This window comes from Acinonyx jubatus, chromosome C1 (genome assembly GCF_027475565.1).
Source record: "Acinonyx jubatus isolate Ajub_Pintada_27869175 chromosome C1, VMU_Ajub_asm_v1.0, whole genome shotgun sequence".
NCBI lineage: Eukaryota > Metazoa > Chordata > Mammalia > Carnivora > Felidae > Acinonyx > Acinonyx jubatus.
This window is the reverse complement of record NC_069381.1, coordinates 185,618,664-185,646,398: the sequence shown is the minus strand read 5'-3', so window position 1 is coordinate 185,646,398 and position 27,735 is coordinate 185,618,664. Positions and strand designations below refer to the sequence as shown.

The 27,735-nt window shown below is 37.1% G+C and overlaps 1 protein-coding gene across 6 annotated transcripts in view; it reads left to right on the top strand.

Moving 5' to 3' along the window:
* Positions 1–229: 229 nt before the first annotated feature.
* The window catches only part of ICA1L (islet cell autoantigen 1 like), an 89,657-nt gene continuing 62,151 nt past the window's right edge, over positions 230–27,735 (top strand). Inside the window, exons 1-3 of one of the 6 annotated variants that reach the window (XM_053215571.1) lie at positions 230–350; positions 12,112–12,279; positions 27,324–27,492. In XM_053215571.1, the coding sequence (XP_053071546.1) occupies positions 12,254–12,279; positions 27,324–27,492 (195 nt within the window). In that variant the 5' untranslated portion in view covers positions 230–350; positions 12,112–12,253. Of the gene's footprint in view, positions 351–743; positions 986–1,092; positions 1,369–12,111; positions 12,280–27,309; positions 27,493–27,735 lie in introns of those variants that run through there. The other 5 variants (XM_053215572.1, XM_053215574.1, XM_053215573.1 and 2 more) reach the window with 5 other exon arrangements.

The following is a 27,735-nucleotide window of genomic DNA, read 5'->3' as shown; positions in this document are numbered from 1 at the left end:
AAGGAACAGAAAGGGTCTAGGAGTTCATCAAAAAACGGACCGAGAGCCGGGCTTCGGTGGGGTTCGGGAAGAGCTGGAGAGGGCGAGAATGCGGACGCCGGACGGAGATGCCGAAGGCAGCGCGGCTTCCGCGCGCGCCAGGCCGCCCGGTTTAAATCTCCCGCCTCCCGCAGCCGGAGCCCAACACCTCCACGCACGGGTGCGGAGGGGCACGGGCTGCGGGAGTGGCCCGGTGGCGTCGCGGGGCTCGCGGGTGGCGGCGCCGGGAACGGGTGCTGTGACGGACCTCCGCGCAGTTAAGCGCGACCCGAGGTGGCGGAGGACCGGCGCGTCGCGGTTCCAGCGTCGCGGTGAGAGTCTGCGGCCTCCCAGTGGCGGTCAGGCCGCGCCCTCTCCGGGCCTGGCGGGCCGGAGGCCAAACCCTCGTTTCCGTGGCGACGCCCTGAGGTGGAAGCGCGGCGGGAGGCGCCTGCCACGCGCGCACGCTGTCTCTCGAGGCCTCGCCGGCCCCTGCGGCCTCCCCCTGAGACGAAGTCCTGGTCCGCGCTCCTCCGGGCAGAACCCGCAAGGAGTGGTTTCTGGCGAGGCTGGGTCCTCTCCGGACGAAAGGAGCTTTCCTTCACGCCGCCCCGGTAGCGAACGTGCGCACCAGCCTGAGGCTTATTTGGGTGATTTCTCTGGAAGGTGGAGATCGCTTCCATTAGAGGCAGGTGTTCACAGCATTTAGGTGCTTTCCTGCTGACCTCTTTTTTCTGTTGTGTTTATGTCATTATTTTGTGATGGAAACGCCTTCTTTAGAAACGAAGTGGCAAGCGTTTGGTAAAAACAAAACATAAGTAAATGTGCGGCGTAAGGCGAACCGCGGAATGCTAGAGCTCCCGAGGGGTTCCGCGCACAAATACTGCGGCCTGAGGCCGTGAACCCAGCCCCGTGCACCTATCCGGCTCTTGGAAACGCGGATCACCTGGTCGGGTGCCCAAATGATGTCAGTGGTCAGATACCTGATGCCTCAGAAAGATGGGAGAGGGGAAAAAAATCCGATCTGGCAACCAACCCGTGATGCTGTGGGTTTGCCGGTAGAGGGGGTGGGATTATTTTTCATGTAATAGATGATGTTAATGCGCAGAGCATGAAAGCTGTTATAAGCTATGGGTCACTGGGAAATAGCTTATTGGGAAGATCACGTTTGTCCATGGTTTTGGATTTTCTTTAAGCATTTATGTATTGATTTATTTAGTTTAGGCTTAGACAACGTACTGTAAGGCGATATTACATCATCTTAACATCAGTATTTATGAAGTAGCCACAGGTGCCTCATCTTTTAATAGGAGTTAATTACGCATTTATTGACCAAATAAACATCTGATGGTATGTATACATTTTTTATATGATGAAAAATTTTAATCGTTTTATATTTATCTGTGCCCATCATTACCAGTATTCTTTGAAATGTCTGTATTTAATAGCTCAGAATGATTGTGCATCTAGCCATTGAAACAGCAATGTGCAAGACATTGTTCTAATTATCAGTAATTTATAATTGCTAGACAAGTCATCATAATTTTGGAGTTAAATGGGTGCCCAGAGATCAAGTGTGAAAGCTGCAAACATGAGACTGGTTGGGAAAACTAGGAAGCCACATTTTTTTTATACATACTTATTATAAAGCAATTAATAAAACAAAATTTGTACCAGTGACTGAACTGGTACCAAATACTTCACTGTCAGACTTCATGATTTTATCGTGTCGTATGTCCTATATTTTACATTTTGACTTTGTTGATTTTATTGATTTGCCTATTTTCTATTTCACATATTTCATTCCTATTTTCATTTTTTTCTTTTACTTTGGGTTTAATTTGTTCATCTTTTTTCTAATTTATTAAGGTGGACGCATAAATAATATATTTTTCCCTTTTATGTAAGCATTTAAAGCTATAAGTTTTCCTCTAAGCATGCTTTAGCTACATCCCACAAACATGGGATATTTTCATTATCATTTAGTTAAAAATATTTAAAAGTTTAAGTTCTATGATCCCTTATTTATTTAGGTGTGCTATTTTATTTCCAAATATTTTGGAATTTTTTTAGGTAGTTCATTGCTATTGATTTCTAAATTAACAATGTCGTGCTCAGAAAACATGTATTATTTCAATACCTTTAAATTTATCGAGAATTTTTTCCTTGCCTAACCTATGGTCTGTCTTGGTGAGTGTTCAGTTACCCTTGGGGGAAAATGTGTATTCTACTGGTGGTGGATGGAATAGTCTAAATGTCATTTAGGTCAAGCTGGTTGAGAGTGTTGCTTGAGCCTTTTATCTTCACATTTTAATGTCTCTTTATTCCATCAGTTACTCTGGGAGAAGTGTTAAGTTTTAGTTATGATTAACTATGATTGTAGATTTATCTATTTTCCCCTTCAGTTCTGTCAGTTTTTAAAAAATATTTGGTAGTGTTATCAGTCACATACACATTTAAGACAGCTGTGTCCTTTTGATAGATTGACCACTTTATCATTATTAAATGTCCATTCTATTCCCAAAAATACTTTTTACATGGAAGCCTGTCCTGTATGACATTAATACAAGCTTAATGTTTGCCTCTTGCTTTTTCCTTTTAACACATCTGTGTATTTATGTTTAAAATGTGTTTGTTATAAACTACATACAGTTGGTTTGTAGTTGTTTATCCAGTCTCACAACAACCTCTGTGTTTTAATAGTGGTATATAGTTCATTTTTTATTTTTATAACTTTTTTCTGTGTTTGGGTTAAGTATATTGGTATTCTTTTTCCATTTTTTCATTTATTCTTTAGTCTTCTTCCCTGCCTCCTTTTTGGATGAACTGAGCTTTTAGAAAAATATTTCTTGTCCTGTCTTTTTAGTTTTGTCTCTTCATGTTATTTTTTTATTGGTGGTACTAGAGATTTCATATGTATCTTAAATTTATCATAGCTTATTTTCAAATCTATTTTAGTATTTTATGAGCAGTGTAAGAATATTATCATTTATACTTGTAATGACCATCTCACCTTATGTGCCCTTACATACTTTACTTCTACATGTGTCCTATATTTTTAAAAATGTAATGAATCAATCTTTTAGTGAAATTTAAAGATGCATGTATATATGTAATGTTTAAAAATTCCTTTGTATTTATCAATATATTTACCCTTTTTTCTCTCTTGCTTCCTGTAGAGCTGAGTTTCTATGTTATTTTTCTTCACCCTAAAGAATATTTAGATTTTTTTTTTTGTAACACAGGTCACTGTGGCCTTTCAACTGTATATGTCTGAAGTTTTACTTTGCTTTCATTTTTTTTTTAATTTTTTTTTCAACGTTTTTTATTTATTTTTGGGACAGAGAGAGACAGAGCATGAACGGGGGAGGGGCAGAGAGAGAGGGAGACACAGAATCGGAAACAGGCTCCAGGCTCCGAGCCATCAGCCCAGGGCCTGATGCGGGGCTCGAACTCACGGACCGCGATATCGTGCCCTGGCTGAAGTCGGACGCTTAACCGACTGCGCCACCCAGGCGCCCCATTTGAAGGATATTTTTATTAGATATGTAATTCTTGGCCAGCTTTTTTTTTTTTTTTTCCAGGACTTAAAGATACAGTTTGCTTGTTTTTTGCCCTCCTTTATTTTGTGAAGTAGCCTCCTCTTCTTCCTCTTTTCTCCCAAGATGAGAGCAGTCAGGAATCTCTTCAGTTCTAGGGCTAAGCATTTTCTGGATTTTCAGATCATGAGCTTTCCTGCATCCTCAGCCCTCTGATGTACTTTCAGAAAACACTAAATTTTGTAGATTATCTAACTTATCCTCAGTGTTAGGATGGAATTAATTTTCTCTTGCAACTTTCTGAAGTGGAAATGGAAGACCAGTACAATACTGATTGAATTGATATTGCTTAAAATCTTTTTATTACTCTTAATTAGATTTTTTCTGGTATTCTTACAGTCGTTTTCCTAGTGAATTTTATTTTATTATTTATTAATTTTTTTTAAGGTTTATTTTTGAGAGACAGAGTGTGAATGGGGGAGGGGCAGAGAGAGAGAGAGAGACAGAGACAGAGACAGAATCTGAAGGAGGCTCCAGACTCTGAGCTGTCAGCACAGAGCCTGACCCAGGGCTCGAACCCATGAGCCGTGAGATCATGACCTGAGCTAAAGTCCAGTGCTTAACCGACTGAGCCACCCAGGTGCCCCGATTTTATTATTTTTTAAAATGTTTATTTGTTTATTTTGAGGGAGCATGCACAAGCAAGCAGGGGAGGGGCAGAGAGAGAGGGAGACAGAGAATCCCAAGGAGGCTTCACACTGTCAGCGTGGAGACTGACACAGGGCTCAAACTCAGGAACCATGAAATGATGACCTAGCTGAAATCATGAGTCGGTCACCCAACTGACTGAGCCACCCAGGTGCCCCTAGGTTATTTTTTTTAAATAAGCTCTGTGCCCAACATGGGGCTTCAACTCATGATCCTGAGATCAAGAGTCATATGCTTTATGGACTCAGCCAGCCAGGCGCCTTTGAAAGATTAAAAAAAGAAAAAAAAAAGATGGATGTTAAGTTTTATTAAATACCTTTTTATCATGAGAGATGAATAATTTAACATACTTTTTGCTAATATTTTAATGGTATGTTCAGGAATTTTTATCACAGATAATTTTCATCAAATTTTTCTTATTTTTTACATGTACCTATTATTTTAATAGTTATAACAATTCTGTTTTGTTTGTTACAGTCACATTTAGAGTTAACTGAATTAAATCCCTTTTCACCATTTCTCCATTTTATAAATTCTTCATTGTTAAATTTTTTTATTATTTATTTAATTTTCTTGAGAGACTGAGAGGGCACAAGTGAGCGAGGTGCAGAAAGAGAGAGGGAGAGAGAATCCCACAAGGGGCAAAAAGGGAGTGAGAGAGAAGTGGGGCTCATTTGAAGTGGGGCTTGTGCTCACCCATAACAGGGCTCAAACTCACGAACAGTGAGATAGTGACCTGTGAGATAGTGACCTGAATCAAAGTCTGATGCTTAACCAACTGAGCCGGCCAGGTACTCCAATAAGTTCTTCATTTAAAAAAAATTTTTTTTAACGTTTATTTATTTTTGAGACAGAGAGAGACAGAGCATGAACGGGGGAGGGTCACAGAGAGAGGGAGACACAGAATCTGAAACAGGCTCCAGGCTCTGAGCTGTCAGCATAGAGCCCGACGCGGGGCTGGAACCCACGGACCATGAGATCATGACCTGAGCCGAAGTCAGACGCTTAACCAACTGACCCACCCAGGCGCCCCAAGTTCTTCATTTTTAAATACATTAAAAATAAATTTTCGTTTTAGCATTTATTTTTTGAGAGACAGAACGTGAGTGGGGAAGGGGCAGAGAGAGAGAGAGAGAGAGAGAGAGAGACAGACCGACAGAATCCAAAGCAGGCTCCAGGCTGTCAGCACAGAGCCCGATGTGGGGCTCAAACTCACAAACTGTGAGACCATGACCTGAGCTGGTCAGATGCTTAACCGATTGAACCACCCAGCAGCCCCACATTTTTAAATACATTGTAGTTGTAAGGGCACCTGGGTGGCTCAGTCGGCTGAGTGCCTGACTCTTAGTTTCTGCTCAGGTCTTGATCTCAGGATTCATGAGTTCAAGCCCTATGGCTCTGCACTGACAGTGGGGAGCCTGCTTGGGATTCTCTCCCTCTCTGCCCCTCCCCCACTTGTGCTGTCTCTCTTGCTCTCAAAATAAATAAACTTAAAAAATAAAATAATTAAAATAATAAAACTAAATACATTTAGTTGTATGGATTGTGGCTTCAAATAATTTAATTGTTGTTTTATTTGTTCTGGGAAGCATATATTTGTGTTGTATTCCTGATTGTTGCATATTAAAAAAAATCGTTTTCAGATACTCAGCCTTTCTCATATATCGTATCTCGTTGATTCTAAGAAGCACCTGTTCATATTTTCACATCTCTGAAATTATTTCTGAAATCTGAACTTTTTTTAATGTTTATTTATTTTTGAGAGAGCGAGTGAGAGCACAAGCTGGGGAAGGGTAGACAGATAGACAGACTCCCAAGCATGCTCTATGCTGTCAGCAGAGACCCCAATGTGGGGCTTGAACTCAAGAACCTGAGATCATGACCTGAACCAAAGACAGACATTTAACCAACTGAGCCACCCAGGTACCCCTGAAATCAGAATTTTTCATGTATTTGAAAATGGATGATTTGGAAGCACAGTTTACTTTGTAGATTTTTTTCGTGTTTAGAGGTATGTAAAATAATGGCATACCTTTTAAATAATGGTGTCTTCAACTGATGAAATATGGTAAGATAATTCCAAATTATTAGGTTACCATAAAATAATTAAAAAAGTTGTTTTTAATGTTTATTTATTTCTGAGACAGAGACAGAGCATGAGTGGGGGAGGGGCAGAGCGAGAGGGAGACACAGAATCTGAAGCAGGCTCCAGGCTCTGAGCTATCAGCACAGAGTCCGACGTGGAACTCACACTCACAAACCACGAGTTCATGACCGGAGCTGAAGTCGGATGCTTAACCGACTGAGCCATGCAGGCACCCCAAATAAGCTTTATCTTTAAGGTTGAAAAAGATCAGAAATCTGATGTTTATTTATTTTTGAGAGAGACAGAGACAGAATGTGAGTGGGTTGGGGCAGAGAGAGAGAGAGGCACAGAATCTGAAGCAGGCTCCAGGCTCCGAGCTGTCAGCACAGAGCGTGACACGGGGCTGGAACTCACAAGCTGTGAGATCATGACCTGAGCCAAAGTCGGATGCTCAACTGACTGACTGAGCCACCCAGGTGCCCTGAAAAAGATCAGAAATCTAATAACACAGTGTTCTGAGTTGCAGTGAGCAAGCACTTTACTCCATTGCTGGTGGGCAAAAAAAACTGGTACAATCTCTTATACAGGACAGTTTAGCAGAATGAAAATTTTAAATGCATGTAACCTTTGATTCGGCCGTTGTACTTCCAGGATTTTATCTTATAGGTAAACTTGCATGTATTTTAAATAATATATGGTTTTTTTTCTTATTTTTTATTCAGCATGGTTTAAATGATATTCCAGAAACAATCTAAATATGTATCAATAATAGACCATAGTAGTAAATTATAGTACAACCATTAAATGGAATGTTAAATATCCATTAAAATTTTATTCCGCTAAGTAGAAAATCCCATGTCATATTCTTTTTCACTCTGCGTTGTACACAGTACTCACTTTTATCCGTTGTCTCATGTTGCTGAGGAGATGGATGAGGCCAACATAAATTATTTTATTTCTTCTGGATGCTAATAGCATCTTTATCCTTAAAACTTGGCAGAATTCTATACAATATCTAAATTTTTATCATTCCCTGTTAATTTTTCCTGAAACATAAGACCTTTCAGTTTTTCACCTCTATATCCTTGAAAATTTTATGTTCCTATTGTCTTTCTGTCCAAGAAAGAGTATTACTTACATTAGATCTCAGTAGTCTGTCTTACAAATCGATCATCTTTGTTCTAACTACTTTGTTAGAATCTAGCCACCTTTATTTTGTAATACTTATTCTGAAGGATTTTCGATGGCTTGCCATCCAAGTTAACTTGGTTTTCTGAATTACCTATTCTACTCAGAGCTGTTTCTTTTTTTTTTTTTTTAATTTTTTTTAACGCTTATTTATTTTTGAGACAGAGAGAGACAGAGCATGAACGGGGGAGGGGCAGAGAGAGAGGGAGACACAGAATTGGAAGCAGGCTCCAGGCTCTGAGCCATCAGCCCAGAGCCCGATGCGGGGCTCGAACTCACGGACCGTGAGATCGTGACCTAAGCTGAAGTCGGACGCTTAACCGACTGAGCCACCCAGGCGCCCCCAGAGCTGTTTCTAATACGATTTCAAGTTCTGTGGTATTTTTTTCCCCTTGTATCTTTTGCTTTTTCAGTTCTTTTCAAAAATCTGTTTCATCAAGTCATATTCTATATAACTATATAGTTATAGTCCATATAACTATATATATGTTATAGTTCATATAACTATATAGTTAGTCTATATAACTATATATACTGTATATAGTCTATATAATTATATATATTATCTGATGCAAACCAGTTTTCTTTAAAATTCTATTAAGATTCTATTTTATGCACTAGCTATTCAAATGTGTTTTTTTTTTCTCTTTTCCACATATGGTCCCTCTTCCTTTTCTTGAAGAGTTACTTTTATATGTTATCTATTGTTTAAAAGGGCAGTTGTGTTTTGGCCTGCTCTTTACCCAAGAATGGTATAAGGCATTGGAATAGCTACCTTAGAGACTGAGATAGGAGACTGAACATTGTTGTGATCTTTCTTCTTTAATTGGCTGTTGGCTGACAATAGTCGTCATATGCTATCTCTAAGCAGGTTCCCACAGCATGTGTTAATCATTCATTCCAGAGACAGATCAATGCTGATATAGCTCTGATTGATCTTCTTTCGTCTGCTGTGCAAGGTTGACCACTAGCTTACTGTTTTGTTTTTCTACAGCCATGCTTTGACTCTTGAGAAGAAAAATTGAAAATGTCACGGCAACTGTAGGTTTTAGGGAGCCCAATATGTAATACTTCTTGCCTTTTTTTTTAATGTTTATTTTTGAGAGTGGGAGGAAGAGAGAGTGGGGAGGGGCAGAGAGAGAGGGATGCAGAGGATCTGAAGTGGGCTCTGCACTGACAGCAGAGAACCCGATGAGGGGCTCGATGTGAGATCATGACCTGTGCTGAAGTCAGAGAAAGAATCAAATCTGGCCATTTTTTTTCCCCCTTCCCCTCCCCCATGGTCTTCTGTTAAGTTTCTCAGGATCCACATAAGAGTGAAAACATATAGTATCTGTCTTTCTCTGACTGACTTATTTCACTTAGCATAACACTCTCCAGTTCCATCCACATTGCTACAAATGGCCAGATTTGATTCTTTCTCATTGCCAAGTAGTAGTCTATTGAATATATAAACCACATCTTCTTTATCCATTCGTCAGTTGATGGACATTTAGGCTCTTCCCATAATTTGGCTATTGTTGAAAGTGCTGCTATAAACATTGGGGTACAAGTGCCCCTATGCATCAGCACTCCTGTATCCCTTGGGTAAATTCCTAGCAGTGCTATTGCTGGGACATAGGGTAGATCTATTTTTAATTTTTTGAGGAATCTCCACACTTTTCCAGAGCGGCTGTACCACTTTGCCTTCCCACCAACAGCGCAAGAGGATTCCCATTTCTCCACATCCTCGCCAGCATCTATAGTCTCCTGATTTGTTCGTTTTAGCCACTCTGACTGGCGTGAGGTGGTATCTCAGTGTGGTTTTGATTTGTATTTCCCTGATGAGGAGTGACGTTGAGCATCTTTTCATGTGCCTGTTGGCCATCTGGATGTCTTCTTTAGAGAAGTGTCTATCCATGTCTTCTGCCCATTTCTTCCCTGGATTATTTGTTTTTTGGGTGTGAAGTTTGGTGAGTTGTTTATAGATTTTGGATATTAGCCCTTTTCTGATATGTCATTTGTAAATATCTTCTCCCATTCTGTTGGTTGCCTTTTAGTTTTGTTGATTGTTTCCTTTGCTGTGCAGACGCTTTTTATCTTCATGAGATCCCAATAGTTCATTTTTGCTTTTAATTCCCTTTGGGGATGTGTCAAGTAAGAAATTGCTGCGGCTGAGGTCAGAGAGGTTTTTTCCTGCTTTCTCCTCTAGGGTTTTGATGGTTTCCTGTCTCACATTCAGGTCCTTTATCCATTTTGAGTTTATTTTTGTGAATGGTGTGAGAAAGTGGTGTAGTTTCATCCTTCTGCATGTTGCTGTCCAGTTCTCCTAGCACCATTTGTTAAAGAGACTGTCTTGTTTCCATTGGCTCTTCTTTCCTGCTTTGTCAAAGATTAGTTGGCCATACATTTGTGGGTCCAATTCTGAAGTCTCTATTCTATTCCACTGGTCTATGTGTCTGTTTTTGTGCCAATACCATGCTGTCTTGATGATTACAGCTTTATAGTAGAGGCTAAAGTCTGGGATTGTGATGCCTCCCGCTTTGGTCTTTTTCTTCAATATTACTTTGGCTATTCAGGGTCTTTTGTGGTTCCATACAGATTTTAGGAGTGTTTGTTCTAGCTTCGAGAAGAATGCTGGTGCAATTTTGATTGGGATTGCACTGAATGTGTAGATTGCTTTGGGTAGTATTGACATTTTAACAGTATTTATTCTTCCAATCCATGAGCATGGAATGTTTTTCCATTTCTTTATGTCTTCTTCAATTTCCTTCATAAGCTTTCTGTAGTTTTCAGCATACAGAGCTTTACATCTTTGGTTAGGTTTATTCCTAGGTATTTTATGCTTCTTGGTGCAATCATGAATGGGATCAGTTTCTTTGTCTTTCTGTTGCTTCATTATTAGTGTATAAGAATGCAACTGATTTCTGTACATTGATTTTGTATCTTGCAACTTTGCAGAATTCATATATCAGTTCTAGCAGACTTTTGGTGGAGTCTATCGGGTTTTCCATGTATAGTATCATGTCATCTGCAAAAAGTGAAAGCTTGACTTCATCTTTGCCAATTTTGATGCCTTTTATTTCCTTTTGTTGTCTGATTACTGATGCTAGAACTTCCAACACTATGTTAAACAACAGTGGTGAGAGTGGACATCCTTGTCATGTTCCTGATCTCATTTTTGAGAGAGAGACAGACAGACAGACAGTGCAAGTGGGGGAGGGGCAGAAAGAGGGAGACACAGAATCCAAAGTAGGCTCCACGCTCTGATTTGTCAGCACAGAGCCCCATGTGGGGCAGGAACTCCTGAACCGTGAGATCATGACCTGAGCCAAAGTCCTATGCTTAACTGACTGAGCCACCCAGGTGCCCCAATAATGGCTTTATTTTTTAATTTACTTAATTTTCTGAATACCAATTGCTCTAACATTTCTGCTATATGACTATGAGTAGTATGCTGAAACATACCAGTTACATTTCCTAGAGGTCTCCTTTCCAGAGTCCATCATTCTGCTTAAATTTGAGATGCTTGTTCTGTCCAGCTGTCATCTTGAGCCTTCCCTTCATAGCTCTTCTGGGTTTGATTTTTGTCTTTTATATTTCATTGCTACTTTTGAGAAATCTGCTCTCTTTCTGACTCTCAATGATTTGTATATAATCTACTTTCTATCTCTTAAAACTTCCAGGATCTCACCCCCCCCCCCCCACCGCCCTGTTTCCTGAAAGTTCACAATGATGTATTTTGGAATAAATCTCTTTTTGGATGGAGATTTGGGTTCTTCAGTTACTTTTCAACCCTTCTATTAAATTAAAAAAAAATTTCAGCTATCCTGTTTTTTCCTCAAGAGTCCTTTTTTATTTTATTATTCCTCTTTGAGGATATTAGTTGGAGGGTTGTTTTGTTTTGTTTCCTCCCTATATTATATTAATTCCCTTCAGCTGTTTTCTTTTTTCTATTTTTTGCTTTAGGTAAGAGGTGTTTTTTTTTTTTAATGTTTATTTATTTTTAAGAGAGAGAGAGTCAGGAAGGAGCAGAGAGAGGGAGACAGAATCTGAAGCAGGCTTCAGGCTCTGAGCTGTCAGCACAGAGCTTGATGCAGGGCTCAAACTCAGAAGCCATGAGATTATGACCTGAGCTGAAGTCGGACACTTAACCGACTGAGCCACCCAGGTGCCCCAAGTAAGAGGTCTTTCTTGGTGGAGACTTCCCTCAGATATCTCTTGACATTTGGTTTTCCATTTATATTTAAGAGGAAGACTGTAATAAAGCCATTCAGAAGATTTATATGTACAACGGGTAAATTTTGCTCTAGAGTGATTAGGCAAAGACCCATCCTTTTAGAATGTCCAAATGGTATCCTGCTTTTCTCTGTAGCTTTTAGTTCTTTCCAGAGAAAAGAATGTTCCAGACTTTTCTGAAGAATGGAAAGGTGTGTGTGTGTGTGTGTGTGTGTGTGTGTGTGTGTGTGTGTGTGAAAGAGAAAAAGAGAGAGAGAGTGAGAATGCTTTGCTACTGGTGAACAAAGAATGGGAAAAGAGCTTGACATTTAACAGTTCTGTGTGTAAACTTTCACTTAATTATTTTGTTTTCAGGCCAGATCTTCTGTGTTGTCCAACTGCTGTGTTGGACTGTAGCCCAAGTCCAGCGCCTTCTTGGTTCAATTTCTTCAACTCCCATTGAGTGACACAGATTAGAAAACAGCCTCAGGGTCTAGCCAACTGTATATAGACTTCAATGAATCCTCCTTCCACTTCCAAATGGTGAGTCTTTCAGATAGTCTGCAAGGTAATTGACTCACTATTCATTAACATTCCTCTTTTAGTTGCTTAGGTTACTACTTTCTCTCCAAAAATGTATTGTAGTCTTTTCATCTGCTCTTGTCACTATATTTATGCTCCTTATACTTGTGAGTTAATTGGTTGCTTTTTGTTTTATACTTTTACCATTAGTAGATTAGGGAAGGGAAAGCGGGAAGTGGATGTGGTCAGTCTGCATTTTTAACAGTGCACCCTGTATTTTAATATCTGCATAAACCTCTTCCAGGTTATTCTCAGTGTTAAGATTTAAAATTATGTCAGTTAAATAAAAAATTTTGTGTTTTAAAAATTTACATCATATATATTTTTGTTTACAGGCTATTTGTTAATTAAAAGAATGTCTTATACTTGTGTACAACTTCATCTGTTTTTTTAAGTAAGTGCTATGCCCAATGTGGGGCTTACATGGTCTACCAACTGAGCCAGCTAGGCCCCCCACAACTTTATATTTTTCAAAGCAGTTTTGCATATGTTATCCCATTTGATCCTCATAGTATGAGAGGCTCAGCACTTGGAAATTTTGGGCATAGCAGAGGACTGGAAGAGGTATTCGCCTGAAATCTGCAGTAAAGTTGGAAATATTCTTAAGTTTCATAGGAGATTAGCTTTAATACCATTTTAACATAAGAATTTAGTGTTGATACTTTATTAAAAACATTTGAAATATAATTTTTAGCTACTTTCAAAAATATGATATTTTCTTTTGTAGTTCACTTCCTTTTCCTTGATACATTATTTATAGTTTGAATGGTCTTACTGATTTCATCGACATTTTTCAAGTCTTATTTTCCAATAACCTATTTTAATTTTTTTAATGTTTATTTATTTTGGGGGGGGCAGAGAGAGAGAGGGGGGTACAGAGGAACTGAAGCGGGCTCTGCACTGACAGAGAGCCCGATATGTGAGGCTTGAACTCAAAAACTGTGAAATCATGACTTGAGCCGAAGTTGGGACTGAGCCACCCAGGCCCTCCAATGATCTATTTTAAATGCTATTCATATGTTCTTTATGAAATGATATGACTAAAGTGGTATAAGTAAATTATATTATTATAGTAAATTCTTAAACAGAAAGTCGAAAAATAGATAATAATCCTAAAGCATCACTTTTGGAAAAAAAATGAGCTCTGATTTATCTTTTTTAATGACTTCTTTACAGGTTAAAATTATGCTGACTACTGAAATTATAGACTAGTTATATAAAAATAAATTTTATTATAACTAGAAATTTGAATGTAGTTTGCAATATAAACTTGTCAATTTTGTTAACGACATGTCTCTCTTGTTTTAATTCATATAAACAACGATTTTTATGTGCCTCGCTAATTCTTGGAGACCTATGGGTTTTTGGAAGTAGGTTACCTGAAAATTGGGAACTAAATAGTTAATCCACTATAAGATTAGGAAACAACTTTAATCTCACTTTTTCTTCCTTCAAAATGGAAAAGAACACTACTTGTGGAGTGAAAGACCTGGATGTGTGCTAAGTATCAAGATACTCTTTAAAAAAAATTTTTTTTTTAATTTTTTGAGAGAGAGAGAGAGCATGAGTGGCGGAGGGGCAGAGAGAGAGAGAGAGAGAGAGAGAGAGAGAGAGGCAGGCACAGAATCTGAAGCAGGCTCCAGGCTCTGAGCTGCCAGCACAGAGTCCGACATGGGGCTTGAACTCATGAGCCATGAGATCTTGACCTGGCCGAAGCTTAACCAGTTGAGCCACCCAGGCGCCCCTCAAGATATTCTTAATGTATGTGTGTCCTTGAGAAAGCTCCCTTCATTTCACAGAGCCTCCGTGATCTCCTCTCTGAAACTAGAATAATAAAATCTACCATTTTTAGCTCTCAGGGTTATCATAAGGATCAAAGGTGATAAAATGTGAAAATGTTTTAAAAATTGACAAGAGCTCTACAAGTATAATTACTTTAGTATGTAGTAATACTAAGATTATCAGAAACATCTAGATATCTTAAGCCTCCTCTAAGACTTTGCCTTTTATATAATTTTGAATTCTTGTAGAATAATGATTAAGCTCTAGTCCTTTTATAAGAATATTTGGTCAAGGTGGTAACCTCTGTGTGTGCAACCTACTTGCTTAGTATGGGATATTTGGGTCTGTGATTTAATGGTGGTAAGTAATTGCCATAATACTTCTGTTTTAAATAAACACAAGTCTGTATTTATTTATTTATTTATTTATTTATTTATTTGAGAGAGAGGGTACAAGTGAGCAAGGACTGAGAGAGAGAGAGGGAGGGAGAGGGAGAGAGAGAGAGAGAAGTGGGACTCACCTACGAAGTGGGGCTTGGACTAATGAACCATGAGATCATGACCTGAGTGAGCTAAAGTAAGATGCTTAACTGACTGGACCACCCAGGTGCCCTGTATTTAATTTAATTTAATTTAATTTAATTTAGTTTAATTTAATTTAATTTTCTTATATTAGTGTCTTATTGGTGTTATGAGTGTAGTGCCAAGTTGTAGCACCTAGAACAAAGCCTGTGTTTAATACGTGTGTGAAACTGACTTCCTTATTAGGACTATTTGGAAATTTCAGCTAATTTAATACTGCACTAGTTCCAGTGTCCATTGTATTTGTTAATTTCAACTACTGTAGTTCTGTAATGCTTCTAGTATCTCAGTAACCAAACCATGTTTGACTAAACAAGAGTTAAATTTATGTGTCTGAAAGAATTCATGTTTATAACCTTCATGAAATTCTAGTCAATATTAAAGCTGGTACTTTATAAAATACACCTTTAGGGCAGTTTCGGGGGTAGATTCTCAATCTGTGACTTGATAGTTTCTCTTTGATATCAGTAGTCCCTAATAATCTTAGTGGGCTTCAGTTTATCTTCATCCATGAAAGGAGACAAACAGTCTACTCATTGATTGGCTAGAGCTAAAAACTATTCCCAAATTAATGGACAGTTGATGAAAGATTAGTCAGGTAGTGTCTTTAAAAATTATGATATATATAATGTATATGTATATATGTGTGTGTGTATATATATATATATTTATAGTATGTACATATGAGCAAAGAATAGATATTGTCTTATTATAAACAGTAGAGCTTAAGAAACTTATTTTTCAGACTATACTTTGAGAATCATGGTCTAGATCAGGGGTCTGTAAAATTTATGTGTAAAATGTCATATTCTCAGTAATTATGGCTTTGTGGGGCATTCAGTCTGGTGGATCTACTTATCTCTGCTGTTGTAGCAAAGAGTGGCTCAGAACTAATTTTTCTCCAGGCCAGTTTGCTAGTCAGCCTAGATCCCTGACTTGAGATGTGTTCTTGGTTAGGCAGATCATTTGCCCACAAAGCACTTTCTTCAGAGAGGAGTTAGATCACATTGGTAACTTGAGTTCCTTTTATTAGGTTAAACCATATGAAACTGCTGATTTTGTTGGTCAAAAATGGTTTACCATTACCAATTTCATAGCGATCAGTCACATATTATTTTGTTATTAAAAAATTTTTTTAATGTTTATTTATTTTTGAGAGAGAGAGAGCATGAGCAGGGGAGGGGCAGAGAAAGAGGGAGACACAGAATCTGAGGCGGGCTCCAGGCTCTGAGCTGTTAGCATAGAGCCCAACACGGCGCTCGAACTCATGAACTGTGAGATCATGACTTGAGCCGAAGTCAGACACTTAACTGACTGAGCCGCCCAGGTGCCCCATGATCAGTCACATATTATTAATGAAAACTGTCTAATAAGTACATGCAGTTGATTGCTAATGTATCTAGTGAATTATTTTGTAACAACTGAGGGTAAATAATACTCTTTACAGCACTGTTGAGTGATGGAATTTTTCACTGTAACTCTATATAGAATATATTTTCTGTATGTAATTATTTTATACCTTCAGTTATGATAAGGCTTTTTTATAAGCCTTCTATTGGTCTGTCATTTTATGGAAGTCTCCATCCCTTTTGAGTCAAAATAGAAAGTTGAACTAGATAATCTCTGAAGTTCTTTTTAATTTCTTTTTATTATGTGATTTAAATGTCTATTATATAGAGAACACATTTCTCATTAACCTATTCATATCATGGTGAATCCATAACATAGTACCAAGAGCCTGGCCCAAATTTGATTCACCTTCCTCAAACCTCCAAATTTTACCACCTTTCACCTTTCTTTTTTATTTTATTTTATTTTTTTAATTTATTTTTTAAATTTACATCCAGGTTAGTTAGCATATAGTGCAACAATGATTTCAGGAGTAGATTCCTTAATGCCCCGTACCCATTCAGCCCATCCCTCCCCACAACCCCTCCAGCAACCCTGTTTGTTCTCCATGTTTAAGAGTCTCTTATGTTTTGTCCCCCTCCCTGGTTTTATATTATTTTTGCTTCCCTTCCCTTGTGTTCATCTGTTGTGTGTCTTAAAGTCCTCATATGAGTAAAGGCATGTGATATTTGTCTTTCTCTGACTAATTTCGCTTAGCATAATACCCTCTAGTTCCATCCACGTAGTTGCAAATGGCAAGATTTCATTCTTTTTGATTGCCAAGTAATACTCCATTGTGTATATATATGCCACATCTTCTTTATCCATTCATCCGTCGATGGACATTTGGTTCTTTCCATACTTTGGCTATTGTTGATAGTGCTGCCATAAACATTGGGGTGCCTGTGCCCCTTCAAAACAGCATACCTGTATCGCTTGGATAAATACCTAGTATTGCAATTGCTGGGACATAGGGTAGTTCTATTTTTAACTTTTTGAGGAACCTCCATATTGTTTTCCAGAGTGACTGCACCAGTTTGCATTCTCACCAGCAGTGCAAAAAAGATCCTCTCTCTCTGCATCCTCACCAACATCTGTTGTTGCTTGAGTTGTTAATGTTAGCCATTCTGACAGGTGTGAGGTGGTATCTTATTGAGGTTTTAATTTGTGTTTCCCTGATGATGGTGATGTTGACCATGTTTTCATATGTCAGTTGGCCATCTGGATGTTTTCTTTGGAGAAGTGTCTATTCATGTCTTTTGCCTATTACTTCACTGGATTATTTGTTTTTTGGGTGTTGAGTTTGATAAGTTCTTTATAGATTTTGGATACTCACCCTCTATCTGATACGTCGTTTGCAAATATCTTCTCCCATTCTGTTGGTTGCTTTTTAGTTTTACTGAATGTTCCCTTCACCATGAAGAAGCCTTTATTTTGATGAGATCCCAATAGTTCATTTTTGCTTTGGTTTCCCTTGCCTCTGGAGATGTGTTGATTAAGAAGTTGCTGCGGCCAGGGTCAAAGAAGTTTTTGCCTGCTTTCTCCTCAAGGATTTTGATGGCTTCCTGTCTTTCATGTCTTGAGGTCTTTCATCCATTTTGAGTTTATTTTTGTGTATGGTGTAAGAAAGTGGTCCAGGTTCATTCTTCTGCATGTCACTGTCCAGTTTTCCCAGCACCTCTTGCTGAAGAGACTGTCTTTATTCCATTGGATATTCTTTCCTGCTTTGTCAGAGATTAGCTGGCCATATGTTTGTGGGTCCGTTTTTGGGTTCTCTATTCTGTTCCATTGATCTGAGTGTCTGTTCTTGTGCCAGTACCATATTGTCTTGATGATTACAGCTTTGTAATATAGCTTGAAGTCTGGAATTATGATGCCTCGTGCTTTGGTTTTCTTTTTCAAGATTGCTTTGGCTATTCGGGGTCTTTTCTGGTTCCATGCAAATTTTAGGATTATTTGTTCTGGCTCTGTGAAGAATGCTGGTCTTAGTTTGATAAGGATTGCATTGAATATGTAGATTGCTTTGGGTAGTATCGACATTTTAACAATACTTGTTCTTCCTATCCAGGAGCATGGAATCTTTTTCCATTTTTTTGTGTCTTCTTCAATTTCTTTCATAAGCTTTCTATACTTTTCAGTGTATAGAGTTTTCACCTCTTTGATTAGATTTATTCCTAGGTATTTTATGGCTTTTGGTGCAATTGTAAATGGGATCGACTCCTTGATTTCTCTTTCTGTTGCTTCATTGTTGGTGTATAGGAATGCAACCGATTTCAGTGCATTGATTTTATATCCTTTTATATTTATATTTGAATTCATGGATCAGTTTTAGCAGGTTTTTGATGGAATATTTTGGGTTTTCCATATAGAGTGTCATGTCATCTGTGAAGAGTGAAAGTTTGACCTCCTCCTGGCCGATATGGATGCCTTTTATTTCTTTGCGTTGTCTGATTGCAGAGGCTAAGACTTCCAATAGTATGTTGAATAACAGTGGCGAGAGTGGACATCCCTATCTTGTTCCTGACCTTAGGGGGAAAGCTCTCAGTTTTTCCCCACTGAGGATGATATTAGCGTTGGGTCTTTCATATATGGCTTTTATGATCTTGATGTATGATCCTTCTAACCCTACTTTCTTAAAAGTTTTTATCAAGAAAGGATGCTGTATTTTGTGAAATGCTTTCTCTTTATCTATTGAGAGAATCATGTGGTTCTTGTCCTTTCTTTCATTGATGTGATGAATCACATTGATTGTTTTGTGGACTGCTTTCTTTTTTAAAGGTCTCATCAGTTATCACTGCTTAACGTCTTTTTTTAATATTTTTTTAATGTTTATTTATTTTTGAGACAGAGAAAGAGAGACAGAGTGTCAGCAGGGGAGGGGCAGAGAGAGAAGGAGGCACAGAATCTGAAGCAGGCTCCAGGCTCTGAGCTGTCAGCACAGAGTCTGGCATGGGGCTCGAACTCACAAACCATGATATCGTGACCTGAGCTGAGGTTAGACACTCAGCCAACTGAGCCACCCAGGCGCCCCTTTAATATATTTTTTAATGTTTATTTATTTTTGAGAGAGACATAGAGTGCAGGTGGGGGAGGGGCACAGAGAGAGGGAGACAGAATCTGAAGCAGACTCCAGGCTCTGACCTGTCAGCACAGAGCCTAATGTGTGGCTAGAACTCACAAACCGCAAGATCATGACCTGAGCTGAAGTCGGACGCTTAAGTGACCCAGGTGCCCCTTAACTGTCTTTTTATAGCTAACTCCCAAATTACCATTTCTAATCTGAGCTGCACTAAAAATTAAATGAAAAAATATAAAATATTCATTCTTAAATACCCACAATTTCTGTTCTAAGTGCTTTACATGTATTTTCTCATTTAATTCTCAAAACAATGTATTTACTTTATTATTGCTATTTTACTGATGAGAAAAATAAAGATCAGAGAGATTAATGTAGCTCATACAGGGTCCCACATCTACTAAGTAGTAGAGTTATTAGGTTCAAACCGAGGCAGTCTGACTAGAGATCCAAGCTTGAAACAATCTTGATTACTACAGTTGTAATTGCTTTCAGATATTTCTGTAAATTCAGATGCCACTTACCATTTCAGACTCAGAATTTCACATGTCAGATACATTTTGTTCGCACTTCTAATTTTTTTTATTTTTCAGGGGCAAAACTGTTAAGTCATTACTAACCAAATTCTGTAGAGTCTTCCTTCAAATTTGTTCTTATGGTAATGGTCCTTGGTCCTGATTCTTATTACGTTATGCCTGGAATGTGGATAGATTGCTATAAACTTTCTGTTTAGTCTTTCTGCTACTTAAAAACCTTTTTAGCTCCACCTTACCTATTAACGAAATATAGAGACCTCTACAATTATCATCAATCTACCTTTTTCTTCTTCAGCCTATTTTTGGAATGACATTTCCTTGTCTCATGCTGTTAAGATCTCTGTTTTTCTTCAATATTTCAATTATGGCGCATAGTATGCCTGAATTCTAATCTTACTTCTGTTAACAAGTGGGAGATTGTTGGCAAGAGGGGAATAGGAGCTCCCTTGTAAATAATGTATATGTGATTTTAATACCTAGTCTTTGCCATAACTTTAACTCTCAGACTTTTTTAATGCACTTGCTGATGTATCTAGTGAATTATTTTGTAACAAATGAGGGTAAATAATACTCGAAGTCCTTTATAGCACTGTTAAGTGATGGAATTAATGTAAACGTTTCACTTTTAACTCTATATAGAATATATTTTCTGTATGTAATTGTTTATAGCCTTTATATGGTGTTTATAAGAAGAGTTATATTTCAGATAAGAAAAAAGTCTATATAAAAGAATAACTAATGTGTATTTAACAATGAATGAATGAATAACTCTTACCTTTGGATAAGGGCTTGCTAGTGCTGCAAAATAATAATAAATAAAATATGAAAAAGACAAAACCAAAAAGATATAACTGGGCTAGATAATCAAGTAGACATTTCTGAAAATAATAATAGTTATACAAAAGGTAGTTAGTTATATCTGGTAATTGTAGTAAATTTGGAGACTACAGGAAACTGTCACCCTTTATCCTACTGCAGAGAAAACTTTGTTGACATTTTGGAGTGTTCCATGTCCTTAGTTGAAATCATTAACACACTGATTCTTTGAGGAAATGCTGATTGTGTTTGTAAGAAAAGTTATGGATTAGGAGCCAGGATAATCAGGAGTACTACATTAATATTAAACAGCAAACTTGTCTAATGTATTTTCTTAATTGCATCAAACAGTTATGTTATATTTAGTCAAAAGTCTTTACAGATTATTTTTTTCAATGGGATTTCACTGCTTCATTTTGCATATTACCGTCAGTCTGTTTTGCTTCCTTTTTAGTGATGTCACAGTAATGAGATGTTAAAGTGAGTACAGAGCTACCTCTAAAGAGAATACTGATTTGTCATAATTTATGATTTATACTCCAAATCCAGGAGATAGCTAAAAAATTTAAATAGTATAGTGTAAAAAGGAATAAAGTGTTCTCTGTGGTTACTGTTCACGTAAAAAAAAAAAAAAAAGAAACTACTCTTATTGCAAATAAAGGAGATCTCTAGTTAAGACAGCATAGTAACATTTGCTCTCTACTCATAGTATTTATAAAAGAAATTAAGAAGCAAACCCAAAAAGATGTGTCTTGGCTAGCTAATGAAATAAAGATAAACCAGGGGTACCTGGGTGACTCAGTCAGTTAGGTGTCTAACTCTTGATTTCGGCTCAGGTCATGATCTCACAGTTGGTGAGACTGAGCCCCATGTCAGGTCTGTGCTGACAACGTAGAGACTGCTTTGGATTCTCTGTCTTTGCCCCTCCCCATCTTGTGTGCATGCACTGTAAAATAAAAGAGAGAGAAACATGGACCAATAATACAATAGAAAGATAAAATAGTGAGTGCGGCTGAGATGTGTGGATGTGCTGAGCTTTCAGTATAGAAGTAGGCTCTGGCATCTAGGAGTTCGGTTTCTGCAGGTTGTTAGAAATTAAAAGTGTTCCTATGCAGCATTCCTTCAAACATGATTAGATCAATAGTATTTCAGATATCATTATATATCACTATATTATTAAAATAATCAATATAAGATGCTGTGGAAGTGGGAGCCCTGAAGGTGAATTGGTGGCAACTGTATAACTACTAGTGAGGAGGAATAACTACAGAGGGAAGGAAGGAAAAAATTAAAGATTCTGCACTCACAATGAGCCTATATAATTCAACAAAATCAACATTTGGGACATGAATTCATTCCAGGTGAAAATAATTTTTTTCTAAGAATTCTATACATTTAAGATGACAAAGAGAAAAAATATAGAATGATAACCATTAAAAAAGGACAAGAAACTAGAAAAATCTGCAGAAGAGCTGATTAGAAATCTTGGAAATCACAAAAGACAGAAAGAAACAGTCACTGCATATAAAAAAATAAACCTTGGGGCACCTGGGTGGTTCAGTCCGGTAAGCATTCGACTCTTGATACTGGCTCAGGTCATGATCTTGCAGTTGTGAGATCAAACCCTGTGTTGGGCTCTGCGCTGAACATAGACCTGCTTGGGATTCTCTCTCTCCTTGCCCCTCCCCTTCTCATTCTTTCTCTCTCTCTCCCAAAATAAACATTAAACAAAAACAAAAGTAAACCTCAATAGCTGGGATCAACTCTAGACAGAATTGAAAAGAGAATTAATAAATTGGAAGATTGTACTGAGGAATTTACCCAAAATATAGCACAGAGAAACAGATCTAAAAATGAGCCATTAAGACCTATAAAGAATAACACCAGTAGAAGATTCAGATAAAAGAAGAAATTATGGGTTAAAAGAAATATTTGAAGGGATAATAACTTAAAATTTTCTGGAAGACCTGAATCTCCAGAATGACAATACTCTACCAAAACATATTGTAGAGAGCCTGAAGGCATCAAGGTTAAATAGAACGCTCTACAAGATTCAAAAGACAGTAAGAGCTTACTTAGATAGTTTGACCCCAGAATTCTCATTGACTACAATAGATGTCCTAAGACATGGGGATTCTATCTTCAAAGAATCAAGAAACACTAAAGAATGCTATGCAATAGAAACAACAGAACAGATAGCAACATATATAGAACTTTAAAAACAGGGCTGAGCAAAAAACACCCAAAAAGTCAGAAATAAATGATACAACAGTTATCATTTGTGTATATTAGAACGTGTACATAACACATTTTATTAAGAATGCATTCAAATAAAAAAGTACACATGAAGCACATTAGAATGATTATGAGGACAGATGGAAAGGAGGAAGGAGTTAATGAATGTACAAGTAAATGAACAAACATAAGAAAATGAGTCTTGCATGGACCAAAAATTGTATCTAAAAAAAGGGAAAAAGTTGTTAGTTTAGATTTTTATATACAATAAATATGAATGAATTCAAAATAGACTTTCATAGATTCCAAGACCAAGCTTTTTTTTACCCACAGGATTCATTAGAACTGTTAAAGAATGGGCCTTTTCAAAAGCAAAAAAGGAAAATTTGGGAGATAAGAAATAATGGTTAGCCATCCTTCTTCCTCTTCCCATATGGGGAAACTTGCCCTAATCCAGTTACCTTTGACTGGTTGGCAAATTTGCTTAGCCCTGATGCTCAGTGAGGAGGACCATTTAGGTCTCACACTAAGCTATGTCCATAAACTTTGCCATTGTTAGTAACAAAAAATGGGATTTGGGCCTTCAGCTACTACTCTTTATATTACTTGTTTCTTATTTAGAAAAATGCAGAGAAAAGGGATGCCATTTAATAGGTCCCCTCAGAGACTGTAACATTTCATGTAATGAGAACATTGAGAAACAAAAGTACAGAATTTAAGTGTAATAAAATATACAGATGTAAAGGCTTTTGTTGAGTTTAGGAGGCATGATATTTATAATAACATCGATAGACACAGAATATTTAGGAATAAATTAAATGAAATATGTGTAATGCTTCTATATTAAAAACTGCAGACACTGCCGAGCAAAATTAATTAAAGAAGACCTAAATAAATGGGAGATACATGCTGTCGTTCTTGAATTGAAAGACTCAGTATTGTTAAAGGGCACCTGGGTGGTTCAGTCAGTTAGGAGTCCGACTTTGGCTCAGGTCATGATCCTACGGTGAATGAGTTCAAGCCCCGTGTCGCGCTCTGTCCTTACAGCTCAGAGCCTGGAGCCTGCTTCGGATTCTGTGAATCCCTCTGTCTCTCTCTCTCTCTCTCTCTCTCTCTCTCTCTCTCTCTCTGCCCCTCCCCCATTTGTGCCCTGTCTCTCTCTCAAAAATAAACACTAAAAAAAATAGTAAAAAAAAAAAGTATTGTTAAGATGCCAGTCCTGCATAAATACATCTGTAGATTCAATGCCACTCCAGTCTAAATTTCAGAACTCTACAACTTAATTGTAAAAAAGACAACTCAATTTAAAAATGGGCAAAAGACAAACATTTAACAATGGAATATATACAGATGGAAAATTAATACATGAAAAAGTGCTCATCATCAGTAAAATTGACATTAAAGCCACAAGGAAAAACCATCATTCAATGACTAGAGTGAATAAAACTACTAAGACTGCCAACATTAAATGTTAGTGAGGATGTAGAACAATTGGAACTCTCACGCATTGTTAATTGGAATGTAAAATGGCAATTTCTTATAAAGTTAAGTATACATTAATTCTTTGACAGAATCGTTTCCTAGGTCTTTATTCAAAAGAAATAAAAACATTTGTCCACAAGAGGACTTGTTTAGGCATGTTCATAGCAGCTTTATCTATAGTAGTAAAAAATGAAAACATAGTGTTACATTAATGCAGTGGATTACTATTCAGCAATAAAAAAAAGAGCACACTGGGGCACCTGGGTGGCTCAGTTGGTTAAGTGTCGGACTTGATTTTGGGTCTGGTCGTGATCTCATGGTTCAGGAGTTTGAGCCCCGCTGCTAGCCCAGAGCCTGCTTGGGATTCTGTCTCCCTCTCTCTCTGCCCTTCCCCTGCTCACTCAGTATCTGTCTTTCAAATAAAAATAAACCTAAAAAAACACACTAGACAAGGAAAAACTAATCAAAGATGAAAAAAATCAAAAGTTATTACTTATAGGCTGGGCAGTGGCTGAAAAAGGATATAAGGAAACTTTTTGGGGCATTAGAAATGTCCTATACTGTAATATCTATTCATTTGTGAAAAGTATACAGCTAAAAAGTGTATACTTCATGCATGTAAATATTACCAGAAAGAACCATATAGTAATGATAATGATGATAGAATGAGGTGGTAAGGGAGTAGGTGAAGGTATAAATGATCTAAAAATGACAATATTGACACTTAAGCTTTTATTTTTATTTTTCTCTGCATATGTTAAACTATAACTTTTAAAGAAATCAAGAAAGAAAAAACTCATATTTACCCAGACATTTTCCAATTCTGATTATCTTCATTATTTCTTGTAGATCCAAATCACTGTTGTAATTTTCCTTCAGCCTGAAAAATTTGTTAGCATTTCTGAAAGTTCCCTGGCCATGAATTCTCTCAGTTCTTTATCTGAAAATGTATTTTGCTTTCATTTCTTAAAGGACAGTTTTGATAGATACAGATTTATGGATTGACAGTTTTTCTTTAACTCATTACCCTAAGTACATTCCTTTATTGTAGTCTAACTTTTGTTGGTTTTGTTGAGAAACTGCCTGTAATTTGTATTTTTGTTGCCCTGTATATAATATGGCATTTTTCAAAGATAAATTGCAAGTTTTCCCTCAAGACTTTTTATGTGTCAGAACAGTAGGATGATTCACTCTGTACCAAGGTTAAATTCTTTCTATTTTCCATCTCAACTATGTCTAGCCAAGTTATCCAGCATAGCATAGGAGAGGTTCTGCAGTTAAATGGTGGCTAATCTATACTGCCAGGAATCCAGGAGAATATCCAAAGGAGAATGTTCAGAGGATATCTGGAAGAGTGGTCACCTGTGGACTTTACATTTTAACTGTGTTCTATTTAATGCTACTTATTTAAACCTTCTTGGTCTGATATTAGTATGGCTATTCCTGCTTTAATTTTGTGTGTATTTACCTGGCTTATCTTAACTAATTCTTCCTGTGTCATTTTGTTAGAGGTTGACCCCAAATAGTGTGTAGTTGGATATCATTTTTTCTTTTTATGGTTTGAAATTCTTTATATTTGAGAGGAAGTTTGCATTTATCATACTAAATTGTGTAGTTGTTCTTATTCTGTCATCCTAGTTTATACTTTTTGTTATGTTGCCTTGATCCTGTTTTTCCCACCCTGCTGTTGCTAGTTTTCCTTGCTCTTTTGTTTTGCCCCTAGTAATTTGGAAAGTAAACATTCTATTTTTATTTAATTAGTAATTACTTTTTAAAAAAGTAGGTGAACCTATTTCTTTACTAAGATTAACAATACGTTAATTATCTGTTGATTCTGAACATGATGAATCAATCACATACTTTAATATCTCCCTGTGTTCCTGCCTCCCACCATTTATTGGAATAATTTAGGCTTTAAAAACCATTATTATTCTTTCTTTCTTTTTTTTTTTTTTTTTTACATCTCCTTAAGGAACACTTTTCACATTTGCATTTCCTTACATAGCCGTGTTAACCATATTAAGAAGAATTACTTAAACATTAGTTTTCAAGTTCACAGGTTATAATTTCCATCTTTATTTCTAACATAACTCCCCTATGCCTGAGATCTTTCTAATTTTTAAAAAATTTTTTAAGATGTTTTTATTTATTTTTGAGACAGAGCATGAGCAGCGGAGGGGCAGAGAGAGAGGGAGACACAGAATCCAAATCAGGCTTCAGGCTCTGAGCTGTCAGCACAGAGCCTGACGTGGGGCTCAAACTCACAGACTGTGACATCATGACCTGAGCTGAAGTCGGACACTTAACAGACTGAGATACCCAGGCGCCCCTAATTTTTAAAAATTTTTACAAAATGTTTATTTTTGAGAGAGAGCATGAGCAAGAGAGGGACAGAGAGAGAGGGAAACAGAGAATCCAAAGCAGACTCCAGGCTCTGAGCTGTCAGTACAGAGCCTGACGTGCAGCTTGAACTTGTGAACCATGAGATCATGACCTGAGCCAAAGCTGAACGCTTAACTGACTGAGCCACCTAGGCACCCCTTTTATAATTAAAAAAAATGTTTTTTAATGTTTATTGAGATCTTTATTTTTGCTTGTTTATTTGATACTAAAGCATTTATTTGAGTGATTTTTAAAGAGTATGTATCTGAATCCTTGTGTATCTGAGAATATTTATTAAATGTGTATTCTGACACAGCAGTTAAAACTATGGGAGGCTTTTCTAAGGAAATGATAGTGATATGCAAAGATGTAAGTACAAATTAATTTTGCAGTATTATTACAAAAGCAAAATTAGAAACTAATAGATGTCTATAAATAGATTGGTTAAATAAAATTATTTCCAGTCATTATTGCAAAATCATAATAGTTTTAACACCTTTGTCTCCTAACTGAAATATAAATATCATGAATCTTTTTGCCTGTTATTTGTGCAAGTTATAATTATAACATAAGTTTAGAACTTATAGAGCAAATATTAGAATGTTTAGCTATTAAAATGAATATTCTACTTAGTATCTTTTTCACTTTTTCAATTGGATTAAATACTGACTGACTAGATATTTATTATTGAAAAAAATTTAAGAAATTTTAGTCTGTTCCTTGTAGTCACTTCATGGATTCCTTTGGGCAACCCAGACCAGAAGATAACCAGTCAGTAGTTAGCAGAATGCAAAAGAAATACTGGAAAACCAAACAGGTCTTTATCAAAGCAACAGGAAAAAAGGAGGATGAGCACGTGGTGGCATCTGATGCTGAACTGGATGCTAAACTTGAGGTAAATTTGAGGATTCTTTGTATTGCATATAACTGGTTATTATTTGGGACTTTGAAGAGCTTGCAAATTTGATAATGGAATATTTAATTGTATTCATCTGTCAATCATATCTGAGTAGGAGGTCACAATTTGCACGAATTGAGAATTGGCAGAACTAGTATTTATGTTAGGTAAGTAATAAATATAAGTTTTTAAGCTAAATATTAATCAATTATGTTGATTAGATATCTACAAATAGATTAG